Here is an 11,112-nt window from a genome sequence, read left to right as displayed (position 1 = left end):
CCGGAAGGCTTGGCTAGTCACCAACGTGCAGGGAATAAGAGCCCCAGTTTTTAATCTACCCATTATCATCAGAATTTCCCAGATGATTTTTTAAATCTCCACTAAAAGCAGATTAAACAGCTACTTCAGGTCATTCTGTGGTACCAGAGGCCCCAGCTCTGTTTCATTGCGTACGCATGAGGGGCCCCCAGCACCCCTCTCTTTAAAGCAGATTGTGAGTTATCTTCCCATGCTTTCTAAGGATGCCCAGGATGGAACTGGGCCTTTCTGGCTGGACCCCACCAAAAGCCAACTATGGCCAAGCGAGGAAGCAGTGGGAGGTGAGGGGAAAGCAGCACCAAGCTCTGTCCAGCTGTGGTGATCCTCACCCTGCGTGCATGTTTGTGCAAGACACACACATATGCATACACACACCCCTAACTTTGGTGCCAGTGACTCTCACCTTACGTATGCCAGTGCCATAGGGTGCCCGGAAGGCTCCCTGCAGGGCTCTGTGTCCTAGCTCACGGAGGAATGGTTCTCTTAGTCCACGGTTCCATGCCCTCTATGTTTCTGGGACATTAACCGTGCTGATGGAAACTGCCTCAGGGCAGGTCTGTGTATCTTTACCACTTGGGATCTCCTACCCCATGGCATATTAGCCCAATGTGGCAGCTGCCTTAGTCTTCCTCTCTCAAGCCCCAGGAGAGGAAGCAAAGGCTCACTGTAGCAGACCAGAAAAGCCAACCTTCCTACTGCACAGGTCTGAGCCTTTTCTACAGTGTGGATGGGGAAAGTGGTTTCCTGCGAGACAAGGTCAGCTGTACAAGAACTACAACGGCAAAGGGAAGGAGGTGAGAGATCAAGAGGAAGGGAGACGAGGCTGGCCAGTGCAACTGAACTCTTAGGTTCTGTTCTACAAGGCAGCTGTCCTATTAGTCTCCCCCACTCCCCTGAAATGCCACCTACGAAGAGCTAAGAAGAGTGCCGCAAGATATGGCAGACAAAATTGCAATCTTGACCAGAACCTTTGGGAGTTTCTTGTGCCTTGGGGGTGGGGGCGCTGAGTTGCAGCCATGGACTTTGGCATGATGGTGCAAAGGAGCACCAAAACTTTTCAGGCTCAGAGACAGGGCTAGGCACAGGTCATGATGGGAGAACACCCAGGAGTCTTCCCAGACCTATTCTCTTTACCAGCGTCCTCTTCTTGGCCAATGTCAGCCACAGCAAAAACTTTAAAAAGATGAAAAATGCCATGTAAATGTAGACTATGGGGGTACTCTGGCATTGACATCTATCATTTCACTTGCCTGCCAAGGTTGATTTGTCTGATGTGGCTGGTGAGTGACTCCATTGCCTCATCACTTTGGTGGTTCCTCATGAAGAGAACAGGACAACTTTCCAAACAGAAGAGGGCTGCCCTTTGGGCAAGATTTTATCAATACAGGAAATTAGGTAATGATTCAAATTCTAGTTTTTAATTTGTTTTCCTTTTACCATTTCCTCTCCCCTCTTGGATTCTACCATGACAATCCCCTTCTAGAAGTACCAAGAGAATAGCCAAAGAATATGCATGTTCAGAGTTTAGTAGAATCTGGTCCAATTTCTGGTAGGCTATGTCTATACCAAGAATGTGGGGATTCCATTTCTCTGTTCTATGCAATGCCTAGGACACATTAAACTGTCAATGAATATTAATCTGCCCATTCAATTAATATGCTCTGAGCCAAACTAAGAGAGTTACTATTTACAGTATCAAAAAAAATACAGGTAATAATCAAAATACCAAAACTGAGCTGCTTTCCACTGACTTTTTTACTCCACTGCAAGTGGTTTTCCATAGCCCAGTCAGAAGGCTTCATCCAGACTTTTAAAAGAACTCTGTGGGGAGGCAGCCCTCCTCACCAGGGATCCAGGAAGATTCCACTATCCACAGGCAGTAGCCCCAAGTGAAGGGATTTCTAAACTCTCTCTTGCTACAGCATCAGTGACATTTCTTTTGAGAATCTATCGGGTCGGGAAACTATGGTCTGCTGGCCAAAACCAGCCACTGCTGGGTTTTGTATGGTCTGTGGGCTAATAAAGTTTTTATATTTTTAAATGGTTGAAAAAACTCAAAAGCCACATGAAAATGATATGAAATTCAAATTTCAATGTGTGTAAATAAAGTTTTACTGGAACAGAGCCTCACTCATCAGTTCACATAGCCATCCTGCTACCACGGCCCGACCGAGTAGCTCTACCAGAGAGCGTCTGGCCTGCAAAGCCTAACGTATTTACTGTCTGGCTCCTCACAGAAGAAAGTTCGTTGACCCTGGTCTGTTTTCATGCCCAGATGTGAATTCTACCCTTGCCTTTAGAACAGCATTTAAGGGCACCTGGGTGGCTCAGTCATTAAGCGTCTGCCTTTGGCTCAGGTCATAGGTCCTGGGATGGAGCCCCACATCGGGCTTCCTGCTCAGTGTGAAGCCTGCTTCTCCCTCTCCCACTTCCCCTGCTTATGTTCCCTCCCTCACTGTCTCTCTCTCTGTCAAATAAATAAAATGTTTAAAAAAATAGCATTTAAAAATCCTCTCCTTAGGCCACACACTTAGGAGGCACAGTGAGCCCCACCCACACACAGGCTGAAAAGATAAATAAACCAGTCACAGACTGCCCAAACGGAGACTCAAGCCAGGTTTAATGATCATGGTCTAGTTTTCAGAGACCAGAGGCTCCAAGGTTTGCCAGCCTGGGTGTACATAAGTGGGAGGGACGGGGTCCTGGACAAAGGGAGGCCTGCTTGCTTCACCAGCAGGGCAACAAGGAAGTACAGAGGTAAGAACACACAGAAAATGGGAATCAATCAGCTTTACTGTCCCCAGCTGGGCTGTACCCTCTCCTGGCTCCTTCCTAGGAGCCCCATAAATACAGGCAAAAGAAAAAAAGATCACAAATAATCACACAGACAGATTGTAGAGCCCTGCCATATTCTGTCTCCAGGGACACCTGCTTCCTGGGAGATATGTCTGGTTTATGAGTTCAGGGTGGGGGGAAGGGAAGGAGATTTCTCAGCTTGTTCTTATGATCAGACCTGGCAGTTTCCTACACAAGGTTCTAGTGAGCTTATATATGCTGAGTACCTAATCCCCCAAGTAGAAAGCTACCTTTGGGTTCTAACAACTGAAACCACGGGAAGAGGCTAATCAGTTCAATGTCCCGGTGGGGCAGCCAGACACATCTACCAGTATTTCAAACAAGGGGCCGACCTAGTGGATACAGTAGGGAGACGCAGGGCCTCAGGGTCTTTTCTTATTCCCCAAGCTGGGTAGAACTTCTGAAGAAATTGGCCCTCCTAGTCCTCAGGAGCTCAAAATGCTCCAGAAGGCCAACTTTACTCGACATCTATTTTAAAGATTTTTAGAGCCCTAGGTGGTGCCCAGTGGGAAACTGCAGCATGGAGATGAGATTTCCCCCAGTGCCCTAATAAGTCTGAGGAGGGCAGCCAGGACCAAAGTCCTCAGAAGTCTCTGGAATATAACAAGACGACATTTCCTTCATGCCCCTATCTTTCCAGGGCAGTTAAAGAAGGAAGAATAACTTACAGCTGCTTATTCCCCTATCGGTCTCCTTCTGGGGCCATCATCGACCTAGTTCTGCATTTATTTCTCATGTATATTGTCTTTAATCTGAGAAGGTTTCTGAAGGGTCTGAAGAACCAGCCAGCTCCTCAGCATCCCTCCTCCCCAGGTTGCCAGCCTGCGGTTCTCCTAACTCCAGCCTTCGTAGAGAACTTACTCAGTGCCACGGATGTGCGGGGAAAGCTTCAGGGAGTTCGGAAATTAAAAGTACAAGAGTTTGTATCTGGGGAGCCTGGCGTGGTCACTGTCTCTCCTACGGAGCAAGATAGCTGTGTGCATGAGGCTGGGCACATAGGTGGAACCCACTGTGACCGGGGTCTTTAGCGGGGACTGCAGAATCACTGTCCTGAGGGGAGTCAAGGCGCTAGTGTGCTTGCGCACTTGGAAGCATGCATACCCAGGAGCATGCAAGTACTTGAGGGAAATGCTGCATCTCTCTTGACAAACTAGGTTACTGAGAAAGGATGGACAGCAGTCTTGACATCCCAGGAACAGACAAGGAAGATGTTGAGTTCCAGTCCCCTTTCCCAATCTTAATAGGCAGCGGGAGTCAGGCCCTCCTAGCAAGCAGCCCTCACCCACAGGTAGAGGTCATACCCCTTAGAACCTAGAGAGCAGGTCTGAAAACCAGAAGATCTGGAGAACTTCCAACGGACAGGGAGCTTGGTTGGGAGAAGGGGAGACACTGAAAAAGACCAATGTCAGAGAATATTTTCACCTTTGCCCTGCTCATCCCTTTGCCAAAGCTCAGAGCACCAGTCTCCCTGGGCCTGCGGGATAGTCAAAGGGCACAGTCATTTCCATACCCAAAGTGTTCTGCAACCCTGGATGGAAGGGAATGTTGGGTCTGCTCTTAAGTTCCCCCGGCCTGACCACCAGCAACTGCACAGACCTTTGGCTGAGAGGGATGGCGGTGGCAGTACTTTCCTGTGGAAAGTTTAGTGCCAGTGTCTCTGTTAACAAGACTGCCTGGAACCTTGTGGAGTGGGGCAGAACTCTAAGCAGCACTTCAGCTTGCCCTTCTGGGGCAGAGACCATCCAATTCCACCCCCCTGGGTGATGAAATCCCATTCTTTGGCTTTGCAGCAGGATGGGATCTAAGAGAGGACCAAGCCTGCTTTCTCAACATAGAGATCCATAACTGGTCCCCTCTAACCCCAGGACCAGTCTCACGCAGCTGTGAGCCAGACTCTCCAGGCTTCCTCCACTGGCAGAGCAGCATATTAGGGAAAACTCAATCCCACCTGAGCTTGCTAAGGAGACTGAGAAAAGAGATGGCATCAGGAAACCAGGTAGGCCCAGCTGAATGCTACGTAACAGAGGCTGGTTTACTCTCCTCCTCCTCCTTGGGTTGAAGTGGCCCCCCTTCCCAGGTCTGTGGCAGGCATGCATAAAATCTCTGCCTTCAGCAGCCCCCACCCTGGTCTAACACACAGGTGCTGGGAACCAAGTGCTAACCAAGGGTTTCACCAACAAGAGAATTAGCAAACCTGGAGTTTATGCCCCATCTATGAGTTTTGTGCCAGCACCCATGCCGTGATACAGACCCCTCAGTTCAAGCTGTATCCCTCTGTGCCCCTGGTTCCAGGGTCTGGCACAGAGACCACATCTCATGTTGTTGCCGTATGTAATAGGCAATAGGCCAGGCTCCCGCAAAGATCCGTCCATCCAGGACTCATGGGGAAAGAGAGGCATTTGTGGGAAATCACAACAGCTTTGGGGAGCGTTACTGATTGAGGTCTCAGCCTTTTCCTGACTCATTTTTCCAAAGGTTTCCAATTTCCCCAGCTGCGAAGTGTGACTTCCTGGCCAAAGACACCCCAGCTCTTCCCAGTGTGGCTCCTGTGGAAGATCCGCCCCCCAACACACACATCACAGGTGTGGGTGGGCAGAGATAGAAAAAAAAAAAATTTTCCCCCAGATGATTTTCTCTTAAGGAGCTAAGGATGACCTCGAAAAAGTTTAGGGAATCTGCTCTTCCCCCCACCCCTTCCTCATTCCCACCCAACTCAGACATGCTCCTCTTCCTCCACCGCACGGAGAATTCCCAGGGCTTGGGGGGTAAGGGTGTAGCACTTGCCTGAGGATTAGTATATCCCTATTTGGAAATCGTGGCAGCCACACCCTGGTTGAGGACTTGCCAGCTGTTGTACCCGTGACCAGTTCCCTGGAGGTCGGGGGGGAACCCACTCCCTTGGGCAGCCAGCCCACTCTTCCATCCCCTCATATCCTTCAGGGGTGCGTTACCTCTCCTGGGGCAGAATCTCCCCACCAACCCATCCTGCTCACACCACAATGGGTGTATCAGAGAAGACCGAGCTGACCGACTCTGGATCCGACATCCTCCGCTGGCCCTTGCCGGTTGCCTCGGGCACTGGCAGGGTGTTGCCTGGCTTGAGCTTGCCGTTTTGGCCCTGCCCGGGACCAGCAGGCTCCAGGAAGGCCACCCGGCGGTCAAAACCATCATCCTTGTCCCCGCCAGCCATGGGATCGTGGTTGGGTGTGGTGCTAAGCATGGACGAGCTGAGGCTGTCTCCTTGATGGCTGGATGGTTTCTCGACACCCCGGCACCAGCATCGGCAAGGGGTAAGGTACAGGTATATGAGGACCAGGACCACACTGAGGATGCAGCCCACGAGGGTCGTATAGGCTGTGTTGAGGGTGTCATGGTGGCCGTGCAAGGTGAAATTGTACACTTTCAACTCCACAGACAGGGTCTCGTTGAAAGCCTCCCCCATGGCGTAGCAGGTATACACACCCGCATCCTCAACCCGCACCTGCTGGAAATGCAGACTGCCGTCCTCAGACACCGTCACCGTGCCGTTGGCCACCTCATCGAGCACCCGTTCGTTGCTAGGCGTCACCCACACCTTGGTCATCCCCTGCTGCTTGGTGTCACACTTGATGGTCAAGGTGTCCCCCAGGTGGGCCTCCCAGGCACGCTCCTTGTACTCGCTGCAGTTGAGGAAGCTCAGGTTGAAGACGTTGTGCAGCTTCTTAGAGCTCATGCAGTACAGGTCCTCCTGGAAGTCCACCACGGAGCTCAGCTGCCGGTATTGCCAGTGGGAGAAGAGCTGGTAGAGCTCACAGTCGCAGTGCAGGGGGTTGTTATGTAGGTACAGCCCGTTCTTGATCCACGCAGGCAGCTTCTGCAGGTCGGGCAGCGGTAAGTTCTTTAGCTTGTTGGACGAGAGATCCAGGAGGGTGAGCTTGGGTAGCTTGGCTCCTTCCTTGACCAGTTCCAGGGGGAAGCGGGAGATCTGGTTCTGGCTCAGGTAGAGCTTCTGCAGCTGGGCCATGTCGTCGAAGGCGCAGCGGTCCACTGCCATGATGTGGTTGTTGTAGAGCAGAAGCACCTCTAGCGCCTGCAACTCACTGAACAGGAACTCGTCCAGTGTACGCAGCTGGTTGGAGGACAGGTCCAGGTAGCGCAAGTTGGGGACTGGGGAAAAGGCCTCGGAGGAGATGAAGTTCAGGTGGTTGTGGCTCAGCAGCAGGGACTGCAGGTGAATCAGGCGCGTAGGGGTCCACTCGGCCCGCAGGCGGCTCAGGTTGTTGTGGCTGAGGTCTAACAGTGCGGTGTAGCTGGGCAACGAGTGGGGCACGTTGGGCAGCTGTTGCTTGGAGCAACTGAGGATGTTGCTGGCGCACAGGCAGGCGGCAGGGCAGCTAACCACCGGCCGGCCGGCCCTGGCCACCTCAAAGAGGAGCAGGAACAAGGACAGCAGCAGGAGCCAGAGGCCTCGAGGGTCGCGCTGGGGTTGCATAGTGTCACTGGGAAGGGCGAGGAAGGCCACTAGGAAGATCTGGGAGAGAGTCATCCGGGCATGTTCTGGTGGGATAAGGAAGGGGCACTTTCACTACAGGCTTGAGAGAACGGGAGGAGGGGTTTGGGGGTGACCAGGTTCTCTGCAGGGAAGGACTGACCATTCCTCCTCTCTGTCACACTCCCCCCGCCCCCCCGCTCCGCCCCCACCCCTATGTTGGCCTAGAAGAGAAACGAAGAGAGATGCTGGGTAGTTTCCAAACGCTGTGCAAGCAGTGGGCTCAAAACACTGGGCAGAGGAGGGGAGCACAAGGGCCTACCGGGCTCGGGTCACAGGAGTGTAGGATGGGGGTATGCCCGGGATGTTAGAAGCTGCTGGTTTCACAGGGGCTGCACGGGCCGAGTTTGACGGCGGGGTCAGCATCGCCTCTAGGGAGAAGCCGAGGGAAGGTCAACAGGGCACCGGCTGGGTAGGGCACCTACTGACAGGGTTGAGGGTTCCCGGGGCCTGTCTGGGCGAGCACCCCCTGGACCGCTGGTCACTGCACCTGCTCGGCAAGGACGTGTCTCAGCCCATGGCGGGTCCGGGAGCTCCGTCGCGGCCTCCCCCAAGCGGCGCCTCACCGGCCGGCCTGCCGCGGCGCCCGCCTTACGCAGGGGCCCGCGCACGGCCACATCGCCTCCCGAGGACTTGCCGGGTTCCGCTCTGCTCCCCGCGCGCCGCTGCCTCGACCGCTGCACCTGCAAGAGCCCACCGACCACGGTCGCCGCCTCCGATTCCGCGGGTCCGGCGTGGAGCGGTGCGGGGAGCGGGAGGCGCCGCGATCTGAGCGGAGGGAGCGGCGTGGGGGCAGCGAGCACCGCGCGCGCGCCCGTCGCCGCCGCCGGAGCCTCGGGGCGCGTGCGCGCGGCGGGGGCGGGGCGCACGTGCGTGTGTTTGTGTCGGAGCCGGAGGGGCGGCCGCGCGCGGGCTGTCCTCTCTTGGAGGGAGTCGGGGACCGGACCTGGGGACCGAAAGCAGCAGGAGGGGATTCTGACCCCTAGGTCCCCTATTACTTCCTCCACCTTCTTGAATTCTTTCCACTCTCCCCCACCCTTCCACCTACCAAAACCGCTCCCAGGGAAACTAGGTCTAGCTGGAATGAATTCGCGGCAACTGACTCCGGGGCAAGAAGCGTCACATGTCTTCTAATTCTACGAATTAAAGCAATCTGGCTCAGCTCCCGCCTGTCAGTGTTGGCGGGAAATTCATTAGTCACGTTCTGAGGTTCTTCCACTTTTCTCTCTAGGGCTGTGAAGTCTCACAAATTTGGGGGAAGGATTTGGGGAAGAGCCTTGTTTTTGTGTTTGTTTCAGTCTTGATGTTATTATTCCCCCACCCTTGGGGTACCACTGAAGGGTACATTTCCAAAGTCTGCAAGCCAGATGGGCAGGAGTGGAGGTAAGGGTGTGTGGTCTGGGGTGCATAGCCAGGCCCCAGGATCCCACTTGCCCAGACTTCCCATGAAGTGATTCCCCACTGCAGTACACACACACACACACACACACACAGTGCAAGCCAGGGACAGGCTTCCACTTCTGGAAACTTGGAAATCTTACCCAGCCTGGGGAAAGTCATTCACCCCGTTGGCCTGGCCACTTGCCCTCTTCTTGAATCAATCCCAGCTCCTTCCCCTCCCGTTATGGAGCAATTCCAACATATTTTCTCTATTACCTAATCCTCAAGATAAAGCTGGGATGGGGGGTTGGTGAGTGAGAGGTTGGGGTGGTGGTCTTCTTTAACACCAAGAAGCTGTTTTTTGGTGGGGGCAGGGTTGTGTGTGTTTTTTAAGATTTTATTTATTTATTTGATAGAGAGAGATCACAAATAGGCAGAGAGGCAGGCAGAGAGAGAGAGGAGGAAGCAGGCTCCCTGCTGAGCAGATAGCCTGATGCTGGACTCCATTCCAGGACCCTGAGATCACGACCTGAGCAGAAGGCAGAGGCTAAAACCACTGAGCCACCCAGAGGCCGCATTTTTGTTGTTGTTGTTTTTTAAGATTTTTTTATTTATTTGAGAGAGAGGGAGAGGGAGAGAGTGCATGAGTTGGGTGGAGGGGCAGAGGGAGAAGCAGACTCCCCAGTGGGCCTGGAACCCAAGGTTGATCCTAGGACTCTGAGGTCATGACCCCTGCTGAAGGCAGAGGCTTAACCAGCTGAACCACCCTGGTGCCTCTTAGCATCAAGAAGCTATTAACCAGTATGTGTGTGTCGGGGGGGTGGGGGTTGCACGCGCTGGGCATGAAGTGAGGGAGATGTAAGAAAATCTTAGACCTTATAACTCAAGACTATAGCTGTTCTTGGGATGGTAGACCCTGAGGGAGAAATTACCTTTTTATTCTTTCCAGTCTCTTACAACAGCAGGAGCGAGACTGAAGTGAATGTCTCAATACATTATTAGCTTGCTAAGTTTTAAAAAGAAAGAATTTAGGGGCACCTGGATGGCTCAGTGGGTTAAACCTCTGCCTTTGGCACAGGTCATGATTTCAGGGTCCTGGGATCGAGCCCTGCATCGGACTCTCTGCTCAGCGGGGAGCCTGTTTCCCCTTCTCTCTCTGCCTGCCTCTCTGCCTACTTGTGATCTCTCTCTCTCTCTCTCTGTCAAATAAATAAATAAAATCTTAAAAAAAAAAAAAGAATTTATATCTGTCACATATGTTTTACTTTGAATTTAAGTGAATGTATTATCTCTTCAAGGGGTATTAGCCTGTTTACGCATTGTGTGAAAGGTTTTGTCTTATTCATTTGAGGCATTAGTGATAAGGCGGAGAGGATATTCAAGGAGTAGGAAATGCTGAGATGAAGTTGCTTCAGTACTCTATTGCTGCGTAACTAATTACTGCAAAACTCAGTGGCTTAATACAATCATATGCATTTGAGTGCCTTTTACAGTTTCCTTTGGTCAGAGATTCGGGTGTGGCTTGGCAGCCCCTTCTGGCTTGGAGATCTCTCAGGCAGTTGCAGCCGTATTGGAAGGCTTGACTGGGGCTAGAAAATCAACTCCAGGGGCGTCTGGGTGGCTCAGTGGGTTAAAGCCTCTGCCTTCGGCTCAGGTCATGATCCCAGGGTCCTGGGATTGAGCCCTGCATCTGCAGGGAGCCTGCTTCCCCATCCCCTCTCTGCCTGCCTCTCTGCCTACTTGTGATCTCTGTCTGTCAAATGAATAAATAAAGTCTTTAAAAAAAAAGAAAGAAAAGAAAAGAAAACCAACTCCACAGAAGCTTGCTCACGTGGCTTGCTCTCACCGCTGGCTGTTGGCAGGAGGTCTTGGCTCCTATTAAAGTCCTCTCCACAAGTCTGCTTGAGTGTCCTCCCAGCATGGTAGCTGACTTCCTTTAGAGCTAGAGATCCAAGAGAGAGCAAGGCAGAAATCACTACCTCTCTAGTGTCATGCCTGCTCTTTCCACTTTGGTCTCACGGACCAGCCCTGATTCAATATAAAAGACTACACAAAGGCATGAATACTAGAAGGATAGGCTCACTGGGGGCCATCTTGGAGGTTAGGGTTAGGGCACACACCATCTTTTTTTTTTTTTTTTTAAGATTTTATTTATTTATTTGACAGAGAGACAGCAAGAGAACACAAACAGGGAGGCAGGCTTCTCACCAAGCAGGCTGCCTGATGCTGGGCTTGACTCCAGGGCGCTGGGATCATGACCTGAGCCAAAGGCAGACAGATTTTTTTTTTTAAGATTTTATTTATTTATT

At 52.3% G+C, this 11,112-nt stretch overlaps 1 protein-coding gene across 3 annotated transcripts; it reads right to left on the bottom strand.

Annotated features, from left to right (window-relative positions):
• Positions 1–2,638: 2,638 nt before the first annotated feature.
• Positions 2,639–8,290, bottom strand: AMIGO1 (adhesion molecule with Ig like domain 1). 3 transcript variants are annotated; one of them, XM_004769705.3, is made up of 3 exons: positions 7,914–8,289; positions 7,686–7,794; positions 2,639–7,431 (listed from the first exon to the last, which is right to left on the bottom strand). In XM_004769705.3, exon 3 carries the CDS (start codon positions 7,418–7,420, stop codon positions 5,885–5,887), a length of 1,536 nt encoding a protein of 511 aa, XP_004769762.1. In that variant the 5' UTR covers positions 7,421–7,431; positions 7,686–7,794; positions 7,914–8,289; the 3' UTR covers positions 2,639–5,884. The 3 variants fall into 3 exon arrangements, with proteins under 3 accessions (XP_004769762.1, XP_004769763.1, XP_004769761.1); XM_004769706.3 differs by lacking the exon at positions 7,686–7,794 and having other exon boundaries at positions 7,849–8,290; XM_004769704.3 differs by lacking the exon at positions 7,686–7,794 and having other exon boundaries at positions 7,914–8,287.
• Positions 8,291–11,112: the final 2,822 nt, after the last annotated feature.

The sequence above is a fragment of the Mustela putorius genome, unplaced genomic scaffold (assembly GCF_011764305.1).
Source record: "Mustela putorius furo isolate JIRA1106 unplaced genomic scaffold, ASM1176430v1.1 tig00000585_pilon_pilon_pilon, whole genome shotgun sequence".
In the NCBI taxonomy this organism is placed as follows: Eukaryota; Metazoa; Chordata; class Mammalia; order Carnivora; family Mustelidae; genus Mustela; species Mustela putorius.
The sequence above is the reverse complement of the archived record's forward strand: the minus strand, read 5'-3'. Positions and strand labels throughout refer to the sequence as shown.